Source organism: Miscanthus floridulus, chromosome 4, assembly GCF_019320115.1.
Source record: "Miscanthus floridulus cultivar M001 chromosome 4, ASM1932011v1, whole genome shotgun sequence".
Taxonomy (NCBI): domain Eukaryota; kingdom Viridiplantae; phylum Streptophyta; class Magnoliopsida; order Poales; family Poaceae; genus Miscanthus; species Miscanthus floridulus.
In genome coordinates, this window is record NC_089583.1 from 117,552,114 (window position 1) to 117,571,038 (window position 18,925).

General features: G+C 46.6%; 1 protein-coding gene and 2 pseudogenes across 2 annotated transcripts; 1 reads left to right on the top strand and 2 right to left on the bottom strand.

Moving 5' to 3' along the window:
* Positions 1-1,604, top strand: LOC136552821 (GDSL esterase/lipase At1g28600-like). 2 transcript variants are annotated; one of them, XM_066544394.1, is made up of 3 exons: positions 1-518; positions 629-987; positions 1,095-1,604. In XM_066544394.1, exons 1-3 carry the CDS (start codon positions 233-235, stop codon positions 1,602-1,604), a joined length of 1,155 nt encoding a protein of 384 aa, XP_066400491.1. In that variant the 5' UTR covers positions 1-232. The 2 variants fall into 2 exon arrangements, with proteins under 2 accessions (XP_066400491.1, XP_066400492.1); XM_066544395.1 differs by having other exon boundaries at positions 273-987.
* A 90-nt stretch (positions 1,605-1,694) lies between these two features.
* Positions 1,695-18,186, bottom strand: LOC136549184 (GDSL esterase/lipase At1g28650-like; annotated as a pseudogene).
* LOC136550668 (uncharacterized) lies at positions 5,870-7,390 on the bottom strand (annotated as a pseudogene).
* Positions 18,187-18,925: the final 739 nt, after the last annotated feature.

Below are 18,925 nucleotides of genomic sequence, written 5' to 3' on the forward strand. Positions count from 1 at the left end.
ACAAAACGTCACCTGAACCCACACAGCACTTGTGCACCAACTGAAAGCCTCGATTAGTGGAAGACTGGAGGCACTAAGCTCAAAAGTCTTGAATGCAGCATTGGTGATGGCGCGCCTGCCGGAAGGAACTCGATCGTCGGCCAGGATCACCACCCTCTTTCGTCCGTCCTATAAATGTGCGGTGCACTACACAGACGCCCCTTGGCGTTTCTTTCTCCAGGACGAGTGATCGATGGTGACGGCGGCGGCTTCTCGCGTTCTCGCCACCGCGACATGGCTCCTCGTCGCCGTCTGCGCGGTCCTCATCGGCGGCGCAGAGTCAGAGCCGTGGCGCGTCCACGGCGGCGGCGCGTGCTTCACGAGGCTCTTCAGCTTCGGCGACTCCATCACCGACAACGGCAACTGGATGCACTACGCTCGGTCGCCGGGGGCCGTGGCGAGGCCGCCGTACGGGGAGACGTTCTTCCGCCGCCCCAACGGCCGCTTCTGCGACGGCAGGATCATCATCGACCACATCGGTACATTCACTCGTCTTCCCGTTCCCACGCACGCCGCCGACGAGGAGTATATGTACGCGCTGACGTGCGCCGCTGCTGGTGTCATGCATGTACGTACGTCGTATGTGCAGCCGACGCGTTGGGGATACCGTTCCTGACGCCCTACCTCGCCGGCAACAAGAGCGGTGACTACGCCCACGGCGCCAACTTCGCGGTGGGCGGCGCGACGGCGCTCGGCCGCGGCTACTTCAGGAGGAAGAAGCTTGACGCCCGTTTCACGCCGTACTCCCTGCGTTGGCAGATGCGCTGGCTCAAGAAAGTCCTCCGCATGGTTTTGTCACAGCAAGGTGATCTGATGGCGAGCTCCTTGTTCCTGCTCGGAGAGATCGGCGGGAACGACTACAACCAGGCCTTGTTCCAGGGCAGGTCCGTCGACGAGGTCAAGACCTACGTCCCCGACGTCGTCGCCGGCATCAGCGCTGCTCTCACCGTCCGTCCTCGTCCTCTCCACCTCCCAGCAACAAATCGATTCTCTCACGGCCGAAATCAAATGATCCATGCATGTCATGTCGACGCGTGTTCTTAATTAATTTGCAGGAACTGATCGGGCTAGGCGCCAGGACGGTGGTGGTGCCCGGGAACTTCCCGACGGGGTGCAACCCGGGGTACCTGGCGCAGTTCCAGACCAACGACACGGCGCAATACGACTCCATGGGCTGCCTCCGGTGGCCCAACGGCCTCTCCGAGCTCCACAACCGCGCGCTCAAGGCGGACCTGGCCGAGCTCCGCCGGCGCCACCCGGGCGTCGCCCTCGTCTACGCCGATTACTACGCCGCCGCCATGGACATCACCGCCGACCCCCGTAAGCACGGGTTCGGTGGCGCGCCGCTAGTGTCGTGCTGCGGCGGAGGGGGCCCGTACAACACCAACCTGACGGCGCACTGCGGCGCGAGCACGTCCACCACGTGCCGCCACCCCTACGAGGCCGTGTCCTGGGACGGGTTCCACTTCACGGACCACGCGTACCAGGTCATCGCCGACGGCGTGCTCCGGGGAGCCTACGCCGCGCCGCCCGTGCAGCTGGTGAAATGCGGCAGCCGGCCGTGAGCCCGTGGCATCCATGCACCATTGCCGGCCATGAACCGATGAACGATTTTATTCAGCATCTATGACTCCAGCGTGAGATCGATACAACGATCACTGTGCACTTCGCAACAACAAAACATTCGGGAACAGGTCCCGGGCCATGATCTTGTACATGGCCTCGGTGAAGTGCAGCCCATCCCAGGACACGTAGACAGACGGGTCAGGGCACAGCACGGCGCCCGGCTCCGAGCAGTGGACGGTGAAGTTGCCGTTGTAGGGCCGGCCGCCGGGGCAGCACGCGTCCAGGACGGGGCGCGCGCCGAACCCGTACCGCGCCGGGGAGGCGACGGCGTCCATGATCTTGCCGTAGTAGTCGACGTAGACGAGGGAGACGCCCGGGTGGTCGCGGCGGAGCTGGGCGAGCTTCGCGTGGAGGAGGCTGTTGTGGAGGGCGGTGAGGTCGTTCAGCCACCGGAGGCAGCCGGTGGCGGGGTCGTAGTCGCCGGCGGTGCTGACGCCGCGGAAGAGGAAGAGGTGCCGCTGTAGGTTTTGGAACACACAAATCACAGGCCTGTATGCAAATTGGCTAGCCTAGAATCAAGAAGAACAAGTATGAACTTGCAATGCACTGGAACGCAGAAATGACGAAACGGCAACTGTCAGAGGACAGTGCTATTTTCCACGGATTAATATGATCAGTACATCACAATTACAATAGAAGTTTTTCACACTCTCACAAACTCTGAGGTCTAAGCTACTTATACCAGCAACTCTTACACACGATACCTGGCTAAACAACCGCCTAAGACACAGATACAATGGAGTAGAAAGCAACCGTCAAGTGACGTCGTGTCGTGGGCACGCTCACCGCGTGCACAGCAACTGCCTGAGTTCAAACCTGTAGCTTCCCGCCTTCGGCTTGGTCAGACTCTGACACTTCCATGCTATGACAGAATTACACCAACATACTCCCCCCTAATTCTGACATGCACTGAGGTCACGAACGCCAAGTAAGTGCCTCATCATTGCCAACTTCACTGCTGGCAGCGCCTTAGTCAGAGCATCTGCCTTCTGTTCCTCGGTGCTCACCCTCTTCACCTGAAACTGACATCTCTCAACACATTCTCTAATGAAATGGTATTTTGTATCAATGTGTTTACTACGCCCATGGAACACAGGATTCTTCATTAGAGCAATTGCTGAGTTGTTGTCAACAAACAACTTTACTGTCTGTGGTGGCAACCCAGTGATCTCGGCCAGCAGACTTCTCAGCCACAAACCCTGCATAGCAGCTGCAGTAGCTGCCATGAACTCAGCTTCACATGAAGATAAAGCTACTGTTTTCTCCTTGTAAGAATTCCAAGTGATCAAACTCTCATTGAGATAGAAAACCATCCCTCCTGTACTTCTTCTCCCAACAATATCCCCTGCATGATCACTGTCTGAATAGCCCACTAGCACCTCCTGCTTACCTTCCTGAGTATACACCAAACCATAGTTAACAGTTCCCTTCAAGTATCTTAGAATCTGTTTGACTGCTCTTTGATGCATCAATGTTGGCTTCTCCATAAATCTACTAGCCATACCCACTGAAAAAGACAGATCAGGTCTTGTATGCAGCAGATATCTGAGACAACCAATGACTTTTCTATACTCAGTTGAGTCCACAGACACACCTTGCTTGTCTTCATCAAGTTTCACCCCAGGGCTCATTGGAAGTTTTGTTGAATTGCAATCTGCCATTCCAAACTGTGCTAGTACTTTCTTGGCATAGCTAGACTGTTTGATTGTGATATGATCTTTCTGCTGTTCCACCTCTATCCCAAGGTAAAAGGACAACAGCCCCAAGTCACTCATATCAAATTCAGATGTCATTTGTTTCTTGAACAGATCAATTTCACCTGGATTTTCTCCTGTAACAATCAAATCATCAACATATACCCCAAGTACCACTGCACTATTTCCAGTACCCCTCTTATACACAGCTGCTTCACTTGGACACTTCTTAAATCCAAGTTTCTTCAGGCTTTTGTCCAACCTGATATTCTAGGCCCTTGGAGCTTGTCTCAACCCATAAAGAGCTTTACTGAGTTTGAGTACCATCTTCTCTTTTCCCTTCTGCACATAGCCTTCTGGTTGACTTACATAGACCTCCTCTTCAAGTTCACCATTCAAAAATGCAGATTTGACATCTAAATGGTGAACTTGCCAACCCCTATTTGCAGCAAGTGCCAGCAGCAACCTTATTGTATCAAGCCTGGCCACTGGAGCAAATACCTCATCAAAATCCACTCCATGCTTTTGCACATATCCCTTAGCAACCAATCTAGCTTTGTGCTTAATCACATCTCCCACTGAATTTCTTTTTAGCTTATAAACCCATTTAAGTCCAATAGGCTTATGACCAGATGGTAGTTCTGCAAGTTCCCATGTCCCATTTTTGCATATGGACTGTATTTCACTGTCCATAGCAGCCACCCACTCCACAGTTTCAGCAGCTTCTTGGTATGTGGATGGCTCTTCCATCATTGCAAGCAATGCACTGAATTCTGAGTCTGATGTCAAATCAACTTCGCTAGTTTCATCATAGACTTCATTTAAGTTTCTGAACCTCAAAGGTTCCTCATCATAGTCACTACCATTTCCTGGATCCTCAGGTTGTTGATCCCAACCTGCTCCATGTGCAAAATTTCTAGAATTCACTTCTTCTGTCTCTATTGTCGGTTCTAGAACAGTAACTGAATGCTCTTTAGATCCTGTACTGACTGAACCTGACTCTTGGACAGCTTCTCCTCCACTTGTTGATCCAACTACACTTGTTGACCCAACAAGAGAGCCATGCTGAGAGTTCTCACCCCCATCATTTCATCAGCAAATCCCACATTATGAGTAATGAAATGATCTTGCTTTTCTACTGTAAAATCTGCTTCTTCAGAAAACTCATTGCTTGACTTCCAATTCCAGCTCTTAGACTCCTCAAAAATAACATCTCTGCTCACCACAAGTTTGTTAGTCTGAGGATTAAACATCCTATGAGCTTTACTCCCCTCCTCAACTCCAAAGTAGACCATTGGAGTGCTTCTGTCTTCCAATTTTCTCAGGTGTGGCATTGTGTTTTTCACATGACCCACACTGCCAAACACCTTCAAATGACCAAGATGAGGTTTTCTACCATTCCAAACCTCATAAGGAGTTTGAGTTCCCAAAGCCTTAGTTGGCAACCTATTCAACAAGTATACTGAATGTCTGACAGCTTCTCCCCAAAACCTTCCTGGCACTCTCATGCTCTTTAACAATGATCTAGACATCTCCATCACAGTTCTATTTTTCCTCTCTACTACTCCATTCTGTTGTGGTGTATATGGAGCTGTGAACTGCCTTTTAATCCCAGCCTGTTCACATATATCTCTGAAAGAAATAGCTAAGAACTCCCCACCTCTGTCTGATCTTAGAATTTTGATTTTCTATTCTAAATCATTCTCTGCTACTGTCTTAAACTTAGCAAATGCACAACTAGCTTCATCTTTGGACTTAAGCATAAAGACAGACATCATTCTAGAACAGTCATCAACAATGAGCATGAAATACTTGTTACCTCCTGCAGTTGCAGGTGAGATAGGTCCACATAAATCAATGTGGAGCAACTCCAAAGGCTTGCTTGCACGCCACTGTGCCATCCTAGGGAATGCCATGCGTGTTTGCTTCCTGCCAAACATGCCTGACAGACTTCATCAGTGTGATCAATCACAGGAACACCTCCCACCATGGATCTTTCTGACAACAGCTTCAGCGACCGAAAGCTTGCATGACCAAGCCTGCCATGCCACAGCCAGGCTTCTTCAGACACCCTTGCCATCAAGCACACTGGTTCTGAACTTCTCAACTCTGCTTGGTATAGTCGATTTGCAGTTCGACTAACCCTCAACACAAGCTTCTGTCTTAGTTTGTCATACACCTCCAACCAATTGTCATCCATGATCACCTTGTGCCCGGCTTCAGTAAGTTGCCCTAGACTGATCAAATTGCTTCTCAGCCTTGGGATGTAGTACACATTATGCAACAACCACTGATCCCCATTTCTGCACTGAAACAACAGTGTTCCCCTTCCCTTGATCTCCACTGCAGATCCATCACCAAATCTGACCTTGCCAACCACTCCCTTGTCAAGATCTTGAAATTTGCCTGCATCACCTGACATGTGATTGCTGGCTCCATTGTCCAGATACCAGACATTTCCTGTCTTCTTCTCTCCACCAGTCAGATGTAGCTCGGGCATCACCTGCCTTTCATCTAGGTACACAGCAGAGTGCTGCATCCCCAGTGATCACCCTTGGCGCAAACTCGAGCGACTCCGGCACCTCCGTGACCGTGAGCATCAGCGCCGGCTCGACGTTCTCCACTCGAGCATGATGAGCTTCATCTCCCTTCTTCTCATCTCCACCTGGACAACGATTGGCATAGTGACCAGTCTTGTGACATTTGAAACACTTGATGTGGCTCTTGTCACGCTTGGCCCCGCCTTCCTTGTTGGACGCATCCCCACGCCCGCCGCGGCCACGGCCTTGCCCACCGCGCCCTCGGCCTCGGCCACGACTCCCCCCGTCCTGCGCTCTCCCCTTCCCCGAGGACTCCCCGCCTGACTTCTTGTGTCGCGCCTCCCACTCGGCCTGCGTGAGTAACAGCTGCCCGCCGTCACCCCTGGATCCACCCGCTCCCCGCTGGATCCGCTCCTCGTAGGCCTTCAGACGACCAACTGCCTCCTCAAAAGGCAATTTCTTCAGATCGAAGAACTGCTCTATCCCGAGCGACAACTGTAATGAAGCGATCCGGGACAGTGTCAAAGAGTTTCTTCACCATCGCCGTATCATCCAGAGTTCCACCTAGGTTCCCGTACTTCACCGACATCGCCGAAATCTTGCTTGCATACTGATCAACTCCTTCATCATCCTTCATGCGCAGTGCATCGAACTCACACTTCAAAGTCTGCAACCTTGCCTCCTTCACACGATCCGCTCCAACGAACCGCTCCTTGAGACACTCCCAGACCTCCTTCCCCGTCTTCTTCTTCGCCACTTGCATGAGCAAATCATCAGGTAGGCACTGAAGGAGATGAGCCCTCGCCTTCCTGTCCTTGGCAGTTTTTGCCACAGCCGCCGCCTGGTCCTCTGCTGCCGCATCTGCCTCCTCCGATGGCTCTACTACCTCCCACACACCTTGATCCTCCATAATTGCTTGCACTCGGATGCTCCAGCTCGTGTAGTTGACGCCCGTAAGCTGCGGATATGCATACCGCTCACCGCCGCCACCGCCACCACCTCCGCCGCCGAACCGCCGCCAGAGCGATTTGATTCGCTCATACTCACAAATTATGGTGGATCAGGCTATGATTACGGCTCCGATACCAAATGTAGGTTTTGGAACACACAAATCACAGGCCTGTATGCAAATTGGCTAGCCTAGAATCAAGAAGAACAAGTATGAACTCGCAATGCACTGGAACGCAGAAATGACAAACGGCAACTGTCAGAGGACAGTGCTATTTTCCACGGATTAATATGATCAGTACATCACAATTACAATAGAAGTTTTTCACACTCTCACAAACTCTGAGGTCTAAGCTACTTATACCAGCAACTCTTACACACGATACCTGGCTAAACAACCGCCTAAGACACAGATACAATGGAGTAGAAAGCAACCGTCAAGCGACGTCGTGTCGTGGGCGCGCTCACCGCGTGCACAGCAACTGCCTGAGTTCAAACCTGTAGCTTCCCGCCTTCGGCTTGGTCAGACTCTGACACTTCCATGCTATGACAGAATTACACCAACAGCCGCGGGGAGCAGCCCAGCGGGAAGACGCCCGGCACGTACACCGTCGTGGCGGCGAGCTGGATGAGCGCCTCCAGGGCCGATCCAATGGAGCCGATGACGAGGGGCACCAGGGGCTTCACCCAGCCTACCGTCTTGTTCTGGAACAAGGGGTGGATGTAATCGTTGCCGCCGATCTCCACTAGGAACAGCGAGCTCTCCATGATCTCCTGACGCTCTGCATGTACGGTGCAGTGTTAAGGTCATATATGGTGCCATGGTTAAGTATAATTTTCCCTCAAGGGCATGTTTCTTATGCACATCAATACATCATCGTTAGATATGTATGGCATTCTATCCTCATGTGCAGACACAGCCAACAGTGATATACACGGAGCACATGCCTTTTAAGGACAAGAAAAACTACGCCGTGGCATGTTGAATTGATGCACGCGCATCGCGCGTATCATAGTTAATCACGGCAAGCGAGCTAAGTATGCAAGTGTGATTTTGTAATGTTGCTATCATCTTGGATGTGCATATGTCAATTTGTGCATCAGTGCATGACTTCTAATCAATGTTCCACAAAAGGTGTTATTAAGGGGCAATCTTAACCCAAAAACTAGACAGTTTCTAAAATCATTAATAAGCAGGTGTGACATGGTATTAATGAGAAGAGAGATATGATAAAAGTTTCATGGGATAAAATGAGTTTCATGGGGATGAATCTTGTCTACACAGTTTCCAACACATGAGAGTATTACAAACAGTGACATAAAACATCACTCAGTCTGCCTTTAGACAAGAACTATGTGTACGTGGAAATCAAGATATGAAGAGTGATAGGTACTCTTTCCCCTCACGAATTAGAATGGAGGGAGTAGTTCAGTTGTTATTTTAATTTCTTAATTACTAGTTGTATTTTTTAGAAGACATCAGGTTTAAAAGGAATCTCAATCTCAAATTTCCTTGCTAAAAAAAAGACAAGAGGAGAGAGTAGATGATACGGAAAGAGATGGTATGTGAATTAGAATTTTAGCTTAATATATACTCTCTTCCTCTCAGAAGGAATGTAATTCTCATTTTTCAAGAAACCAACTAATATAAACTTTGAGCAAAATTATATGAAAAAATCCTTACATTTATGATATAAAATAAGTATCATTAAATTAATCATATAATATACTTTTATAATAAATTTATTAAATTTATTTAGAAACATAAATATTAAATTTGATTAAATTTGAGCTAGTTTGACTAGAACGAATCACATAATTGCATTTTTTGGGGGACAAAAGGAGTATCTACTGCGGATGAAAACTACTTATATTTAGACTTTTCTCTACCTGCTCATTTTTCTAACAAAAAAAACTGGTGTAAATTAAGCATGTACTGCAGTACCATCACGCAACGACGCAACTATCACAAAATAAAGTAGGCACGCAAATTTCTTGGCATCGGTAGGCACGCAGCTATCCAGCGACCAGCCGTAATCGGCTCATCCGTGCATGCGAGATCATGTTGGATACGCCTGCGTCCGTCGTGTCATCTATCTATTGTGTCATCCACACATTCTTCCGGACAAGAAGAACCGAGCTAGCTAGTGCGGGATAATAGTTCCACGATGGGCCAGACAAAAACTGACGCTGATCGATGGCGATAGGATGATCATGATATGGTACATACCGAGGTCTGTGGAGGCGAGGAGCATGTCGAGCACTTGCTTGAACCATCGGATCTGGACGGCGAGGGAGTAGGGCGTGATCTCGTCGACGTTGAGGTGTTTCCTCTCGAAGAACCGCCTGCTCAGCGCCGTCCCGCTCGCCACCGCGAAGTTGGCGCCGTACCGGAAGTCCTCCTCGCTCGTCCCGTCCAGGTGCGGCGGCCACCGCGGGTACCCCAGCCGCTCCACTGCATGCACACTGAGCAGAGCATATGCACAGTCAGTGGACACTGGGCTGTGGGCAGTGACATGCAACAATCGGTGGCACTCGCACACGCACCGATGAAGTCGACGATGAGGCGGTGGAAGAAGGTCTCGCCGTAGGGCGAGTGCGGCACGGGGCCCGGCGCGCTGGAGTAGCTGATGAAGTTGCTCGTGTCGGTCAGCGAGTCCCCGAACGCGAAGAAGTGGCTGTAGCTGGAGGTGGTGCTGCTGCTGCATGCCGCCGCTGCCAGCGTGGCGGGCGCGCAAGCGGCTACGGCGGCGGCCACGACGAGCAACAGTGGCAACGGCAGCGCCTTCGCCATGCTGCGAGTCTGGAACTGGCCACAAATTAAACGCGACAAACAGGTTTGCGTTGCCGTGTGCCTGCCTGCTAGTGGTCTCATACTCGTAATCTGTTGCTCATGTCATGTCCTGTCAAGGATTTTTTTAAATAATATTTTTTAATGAATAATTAAAAATATAGCATTTGGATGGTAAGAAGTGTGAATGTCGTGTACTGTCGGCTTCTGGAAAGCCGATAGAACCTGTAGGCTCCCCAGCTGTCGATTGTAGCTGTCGGTCTCCCAGTAGCCGACTAGTCCACTACTCAAGGACTAGCCACGACAGGCCAGTGGAGCCATAAGCATGTCGGCCCCCGGAGAGCCGATATGCCATAAAATATTTTATCATCGTCGCTCTCTCTGTCTCGCTCTTCCCGGCGCCTGCCTGCCTGCTAGTGGTCACGTACTCGTAATCTCTTGCTCATGTCATGTCCAGACGTCAAGTCTCAACGCTGAACTACTCCTACCTTTATGTGCTTGGTCTTGGTCTCTTGGAGCCGGAGCCCGGAGGTGGCCTCGTGGCAGCTCTCGGCAGCAGTTCCCGTGATGGGCCGAGGCCCACAGATGACGGCTGAAGTTTGGGCGTGTCACTAGTGATGGGCAACCTAGTTTGTTTTTCCACAATGGGCTGATTTTCATTTTGGTGCATTTGGGCCCGAAGACAAAACAACTAGCTCTGGGCTGAACGGGCCTCAAGAGGTCAAAATACATCTGGGCTGAACTTGGTTTGTTACCAACATTTGCCTTGCCAGAGATTTTGACATGTAAAAGTTGCCAAAAGTTAAGCAAATATGTTTTCAAAGATTTAGCCAACCAAATATGAGATGTTAGCAAACTTTGGTAGCAAATCAAATGATTGCCAAAGCTTTACTCGTATTTTTAGTAATTGAAATTTTTCGTGCAATGAGAGACAAAAATTTGGGAGCACGTGATACATCATCGGGTCCCTGAAGCTGGTTATTATGGGTAGAAGCTATTTCCCCACGGTGCATTGCAGCCGATGATGCATGGCAAAAAAATAAAGTCTTGGGTAAGGTCATTGTTGTCATTAGACCAATATGTGAATGTGTAAGATCCTATTTGGATCACCTAGAACTAAATGTAGGTATATTAAATTTTAGTGGAACTTAGGTGATTAAAGTTTAGTCTAGAGTTGTTTGGATGCATGGACTAAAAAGTGAACTACAAATGAACATAGACTCATATACACTTTTTTAGTCCATACTAATCACAATTACCAACTAATAAACTAAAGCTATTTGGGTTGGAAACTAAAAAAAATAGTTCTCTTTTAAAAGTTTAGACAACTGAAGTTTAACCATAGTATCAAATAGGCCATAAGTCTTGTTTCATTTTAGCACTTAGACCATTTCATCATGCCATATATTTTTTTTAAAAATGTATCTACCTCCCTTTGACACTCGGTACTTATGTATCTAGACACTGTATATATATATATCAGTACATAACAAGCCTATACAATTATAGGAAAGTTAATACATCTTGTAATTTAGAAAGCAGAGACTACTAGATACCAACCATCAAGATTCAGTACATGTTTCATAGTATATTTTATCCGTCCCAAAATAAGTGTTACTATGGAATGCGTGCTGATCAAACATTCAAATTGTCTTAAGTTCGACTAGTTTTAAACAAAAATATTAGTAATATTTATATCTCTAAATAAAAGTATATCAACGATTCATCTAATGTTACTAATTGTGCACCATAAATATTAATATTATATATATTTAGTTAAAGTTAAAAATATTTGACTTTTTCTGGAAATGAGAACGATATACTCCGTTCGTCCCAAAAAATAGTGCACAACTCGTATTTTGAGAAGTCAAATATTCTCAAGTTTGACTAGATTTTTAAAAAATAATACTTCCTCCAGGTTTCTAAAAGAAGTCGTTTTGGACTGTGGCACGGTCTCCAAAGCAAAACTTTGACTTCTTATTTTTATAAAATATTTATTGAAAAGTGACATATGCATGTTTTTATGAAAGTATTTTTCAAGACAAATCTATTCATATGGTTTTCACAATTCCAAAATCAACAACTTAAAAGTTATTCATGATTTACATTCTTAATGTTTGATCCTGGCCTTTTCCAAAATGACTTCTTTTAGGAAACTAGAATGAGTATTAATGTTTGTATCTTTATGTTTACAATGAAAATATATCATTTGATTTATCTAATAACGCTTGTCTAAGCCCACAATCATTAATACTTTTTTCCTATATATATACTTGGTTAAATTTAGAATTTATTCGAAATATACTAGGCACGTACTTATTTTGAGACGGATGGATTACATCACATGATACGTGCGATACTTATACAATGATAATAGCCGACTGTGACAAGTTTTATAAGCAGCCAAAAAGATCTCCAAAGTACGAAACTTTTGGAATCCTTGCCAACGGTTACACGATGGAATCGAAGCAGTAAAAATTCGGAAATGCTATGATGCGTACGTCCGACGCATTGGACGCGTGTCAGACTACCATTTGCGACTTTACCGACTGCGCCTCGTCTTATCTGCCCGTCCGATGCCAATTCACTTTACCCGCTCCCCCGCACTCGCACTTCACTCGCTCCGCCCGCTGCCCCGCAGTCGCACTCCGCCCGTTCCCCCACCCTCGCTCTCTCCTGTACTCGCTCTCTGCGCCGCTTTCCCGCCCGCTCTTCGTGCCGTCGTCGTGTGAGCTCCCTCCTGTGGCAGAAGCGTCCGAAATAACACACTTCCGGAGACACTAGTCTTCCCCTGGACACTAAGCACCCCGAAAGTTAGCTACATCGGACAGTTCCGTCGAGCCCACCCTAAAGGAGAACTCGAAGCAATCTACGTTTTACATCAAGAATCTAATAATGAGTACGAGCTTACAATACTTAGTCCATTTCGTACAACAAGAATTCTTAGAAATTATTTATTACAATACTAGAGTTCAGAGTATGATAATTAAACAGCGGAATGAAAATAAACATCTAGCGGAAACGATATAAGAATCCGTTTGTGCCCACCAGAAGAATCATCCACACAAGATCTACTCCTCAAGCTGCACTTGCAACAGGAGTAAAATAAACCCTGAGTACACAATGTACTCGTAAGACTTACCTGCCTAGTGGAAATAGTTTTCCGACTCTCAAGGATATAATAGACAATATGGGTTTGCTGGTTTCTTTTTGTTTGTGGAAAACATTACTAATAGTTTATTCTTACAGTCAAGTTTTATTAGCACTCATGATTACTTCATTAGCTAACCATTCTAGGTAAGCACATGTTCTACTTTCAAGCAAAGGTTGAGCAATCAGAACCATTTCACCATCTTTCATCTTCCAGTTCTTACTACAGTGCGGGACCATAGCCAAGTCGTACCGTATAAAAAAAAATTTCGTGAAACAATGTATCCTAACTGGGTACCTCGAAAAACACGCCCCATTTATATCCTAGGCACAAATAAGACCAACACATTCCACACCTATCACAGGGTCCAGGTCCCCGTCTAAACTTGGACTCCAAGCCCCCACACTTGAGACCCAGTCTCAATATGGTGCTTAGACCTTCACCTTTCCCCGCCTCTAACCAATAGGTCCGGAAAGAGCCGAAACCCACGATAAGAGCGTAACGAGTCTTTCCGCTCCTATAAGCAAGTATGTGCTCAGGATAATAAGTCTGTGACCTGACTTCCATCCACAGAAACGGACGATCATTAATCGACACGAACAGAGAAAAATGGTGTAACCAAGCTAAGCCCCATTGGTCGCGGGACACAACCTGTTACATCCATCAATACCCATACCATATCCCTGTCCTGTCTCCATTTTTTCTTTCATCATTTTATCATGAGAGTAAATATAATAATCACTTATTATGAGTAACGACAGATTACTCACGCTACCGAAAACCTAAGCAGAGCAGCTACCTGAACCTGCACTAGTAAGACTCTTAGGACAGGTATATCTATGCATGTGGTTTTTATAAAATTCCTGTAACATAAATGCACATAACATATATAAACAGTGATTATCTAAAAATAAGGGGTTATGTACCGGAGCTTGTCTTGGGCAGGCATGGTGTCAGCTAAGTCAGTCAGTGGCAGCTCTGGGACCTCCTACTCGTACTCCTCGACGATCTCCTCGAACTCGTGATCGCCGATGGTCACGATCTCCGCCAACTCGTTCTCTACATACATGCGATGATGATGCAACACTTAGCATTTAAGCAATAGCAACTCCTAAACTAAGAAGATGCAGACTAAGGTACTAAGCTAGCTCTAATGACTAAGGTACTAAGCTAACTATCATCTTTACCAAGCAAAGTGTTGGGTTCAACTAACAAACACCTAGCTTTACAAATGAAGGATGTATCTTTATTTCTACTAATGATTTAATGTATATTGAAACAAAGAGCATTTAACTACCCTAATGCTTAGTCTATTCTAAGGCTAAAAAATTACAGTGAGCACATAATAATACAATGAAGCTACCATAAAAAATTTAGGACTAAAGTTATCACCAATTTACCACAAAAATTCCTACAACATTGAACCTAATAATATTATGTACTCTCAAATGATTTAATAGCGTATGGTATTAACATGTATATACATGAACTAAATACACTAACAAATAGAGCATAATTTTAGGAACCTAACAAAATTTGTTCCATAATGGAGTGAAATAGAACAAAATTTTAGGAACCCCGCCGGCGAGTTCTACAATGACATGAACGAAACATGGAAGCCAAACCAGATGGAGTGAATTTGTTATCCCAAGAATATGATAGAATATACAATGCAAGCTTTATTTGTAATATATATATATACATATTATATGTACATAAAATAATGTACAATATATGTATATGCATGTAATATATACGTTAGTTTCATACTTTAGTTTGTACAAAATGTTCGAACATTATAAGCGTGTATAATACATATATTATTAGCAGCGTAGAATGCGTATTCGAAAACTTATTCGAAAACCAAAACGAATCATCAATTAAAAATAGAAACAAAAAAAAAGAAAAAAAAGAAAACATTTAGTCCCAGTTGGTAATACCAATCGGGACTAAAGGGCCGACCCACGTGGCCAGGACGGGAGGCCTCTTTAGCCCCGGTTGGTATTACCAACGGGGACTAAAAGTGAACCTTTAGTCCCGGACAAGAAACTTGGACTAAAGGAGGAGCCCTTTAGTCCGGAATTCGTGCTCCCGGTTGGGAAACCGGGACTGCTAGTGCGAAGAACTCCGGATGATGTTGGGCCTAGATAACTAAGGAAAGGCTGGCTGGTGGTGGTAGTAGACTAGTAGTAGTATCAATGTTATCCTAAACGATAAACAGTCGGTCACCTACCGTTTATGCCATTATTCGGGCAAAACGGGTGTTTAAACGGAAAAAACGGCCATTTAAATGGTCAAAACAACCGATTAAACGGAAACGGTGTGCCACCGTGTAGCATTTAAACGGTGTGTAAACGGGCTAAACGACCGTTTAGGCGAATAGTGAGCAGTAGTAGCAGCATTCCTTCTTGTGCAAGTGATATTAGTGCTAGCTCTGGGGGTGGAAGTTGTAGCTAGGGCGATGGAGCTGAGAACCATCAACCATGAGCGGCTTGTTGAAGCGCTCTGCCTAGCCGGGGGAGCGTATGATGTTAGAAGAGCTCCCTTGTATTTCTCAGTTTGTTCAGCGTAGGCAGTTCAGTGTAGGCATAGGTAGGGCTGGAAGAAATCGAAATCCAGGCATGCGTGCATGTATTCTCTGATGCTAAACATTCATTAGCACTAGATCAGTGCTAAATGGATGGAGGGTATGGTTTTGGAGTCCTGAGCTGTGATGTTGAATTACTGCCTGTGATTACTGAACACGGTCAAATCTAGCGTTTGTAGCTTTGCTATTACGACTTCATCCAATTGGACAGTCAGTAGTGTACTGCTGGCCTACTGGGCTTGGGAAAGGGACATCCAAAAATCGGGGTTGCTGCGAGGATGGGTATTTCCTAACTACGTACTTATGTAAAAAATGCTCTGATTGCAACCAGAGCGATTAATTAAACACATCAAGGGTATGAGCTCATGCCCCCAAAGAAAATTATGTTGCATTAGCTGAAAAATGAAACCAAGTTTAGCCCAAACCAGGCAGAGGATCTCTACCCCTCCATAATACACCAAAATTTTCATCTGCATGTGCATGGCAGGCTTTCCTCTCTTTTCTCCTGCATGCTTTGTGCTTTGGGAGCCAATCTTGAGCGCAATCACGCACGTTCAAAATCAGAAACACCCTGCGCAGAGCACGACGATCGCAGCAGGCAGCGCGGACGCCGCGTCTCTCAGGCAAATACAGAAAGCCCCTCAATCGCGCCGCAGGAAAACATCTTCCTTCCCGCGTGTCCTGACGCTGGTTGTTGATGTCCTTCCTCGTACTGCCGCTTCATCTTCTCATTCATCTTCTCTGCGTCAGCCGAGCTCACGGGCATCGTCCCTATCGTCAGGTCCTCGGCGCTGGCACCAGGATTGTAGAGAGGCTCTGCGTCGGTGAGATGGCCATGGATGTGAAGTCGATAGTCTTAGGCTTTTGTCTTTGGCTTTTGGTCCTAAAAACTAAAGGCCCAACCAAAGAGGCTGCTTTTTCAGGTGGCTTTTTTAGAAGCAGCTGCTTTTTCGTAGTACAGTTTTAAAAGCTGGTTTGACCCTGCTTTTGACTTTTGGCTTTCTGCTTTTTGAAATTGGTGGAATAAAAAGCTCTTCCATAGTTGTTTCAAGAGAGATAATGATAGAAGGTATATTTTATACTTGTTTAACCAAACAGCTTTCAGCTTTCCCACAGCTCACAACCCACAACAGCTTTTTTCCACAGCCATAGCTCAACCAAACACACCCTTAACACACATACGAAGACATCATCCCGACATAATAAACCTAAGAAGTCAAGCAATGCAAAAATCCTACCTCAAAGTTAGTGGTCTTCAATTATATATTCTTTATTTATTTGGGAATAAAATAATAAAAATAATTTCTCCGTAGATTATGAGTGTATTGAAGATGCTGATATAATTGAATACATAAAAGCAACACCAGAAAAAAAGATCAACGTTGATAATAATTGGGTAAACAGAGATGACATTGATTGTCTTTTTGTGACGACGAGCAAGTGAATATGTTTATTACTGTCTTTTGCGTTGATTGATGTATACCAAATATCTACGTTAAGTTTTTTACTGTGAAGTTAAAAAAATTCAGGTCTGAAGTGCTTATATTCATTGTATCCGGCAAGAACAACACCTACAACATAGAGAAGGTAGACATGTTTATTTAGAAAATATATTTATTTTCAACTTGTTAAAACGTGAAGGAGACCCTAAGGTGCTATTGAACTACAAAGATGACGTAGTTGATACAATGGTCGAAAAGTATTACATGCTGATATGTTAAACTTGTCGCTGCCATAATTATTATATATATAATATCATGTAGATGTTAATTTTGTTAATTTAAAGATAGAAAAAAATTAGATAAAACTCTATTAGTGCAGCCGTGCAGGTGTTACTTTCAATTAATATTGAGAAATTCCACTGGTACCTAGCGGTTGTGAATGTTACAAAATGTTGGAAGCCTGCGCCAGCTGCGGTGCAGGTTTGACCATCTAGGTGAAGCGTTTATCAACTTCGGTTAGGCCTTCAAAGTGCTTGCTATGCAAGCGGTGCAGTCGCCACCGCTGTCCTATGCAGTAATTTATGGTGCAAACTTCATGGGGGCTCCATAGGCTCCACGACGGGGCGGATTGGGGAGGGGGTGTGGGGGGTATAACCCCCGATACCAGCAGGGTTGTACATGGACCGAGTCGCTAGGGGAGGCCCACCCCAAAGACTGCGTTGAGACCACGCCGTACAAGGCACGATACCGGTTGGTGTGCCTCGCAAGACTGCATGAAGATTTCCGGTGATCTAGGAGACCCGCTCGGATACACCAGATCCTGTAATATTTGTAACTTCCTATCATATAAAACCGATCAGGATAGAAACAACCGATCTGTAACCCTACCCCCGAACTATATAAGGCGGGTAGGGACCCCCCTCATTTTTATCTGATCATACGCAATACAATCCTGAAAGACACAGGACTTAGGATATTATGTCAAGCTGACGGCCCGAACCTGTCTAATCGTTGTCTCTTGTTTTCTGTGCCACCATTCGGTTCCCTCACACGCACCTCCACCGATTCATCTACTTCCGTAGTCATACCCCTCGATAGACTGCCGGACATATTTCATCGACAATGGCACGCCAAGTAGGGGCACACGGTCTTCTTCCCAAGCTTCATGGCCTTCCCCAAGCCAGGCCAGATCTTCATGGTTGGATCTATGGCATGGGTCATCGGCCCCGATGGCAACAGGGAGATCGTGGAGGCGGTGCAGGATCAACCTACGCCGATCGCGTCAACACCTGCAACAACATCTCCGATCCCGGCGCCCCACCTCTGGGTTAGGAGATCCATCAACAATGATGATCTGATCGCATCCATCAATCGGGTCACAGACCACTTAGCGGAATGTTAGCTCCTCGTGGATTCGATCTCAGATCAATCTAGAGCGAGCAATGAATTTCCCATACTCCAAGATCACCAAGCCATTGCAACCGAGCGACCTGCTCAGCCACACCGTTCAAGGCGGCTAGATTCTGATCTGGTGATCATGACCACTCCAGAGGGGCGCACGGTGCGACACCAACCACTTCCTGCTACCGATCTACATTTGGCCAACTACGAGCCCCTATGGAGGATCCGCCGAAGCCCTATCTTTTTGGGCTAGAGGGTGTGGAACCTGCGTACCAGAACGCCAACCACCACTTCTTTGTCGACCACGTCGAGTGCGACCACATCACCGACCTCTACATGATCAACCCAACTGACTCCGGTCAGCCTGCGCCCGTGGTCAACATGGTGGCTGTCCACCAGCTTTCGGATGATCCCTCTCTCCCGACCGAATCTCTTCATAATGTTCTGAACGAGAGCCCCGACGATTATTCTGAGGGCTCAACCCAGACCGTGCCAAGCTGCCATGCTTTCCCTTCGGGGTCCGGGGCGTGATTTTCCATGTCAGCCACGATAGCATCACCAAGGACGCCAAAACCACTGAAGAGCGCGAGGCTTGTCTGGTGAAGAACGCCGACCGCCAACATCGCCGAGATGCAGAAGCAGCCCAAGGGGGCCATGAGGATGGTCGTGGTCCATCCCACCATCAACGTAATCTGGAGGAGGCATT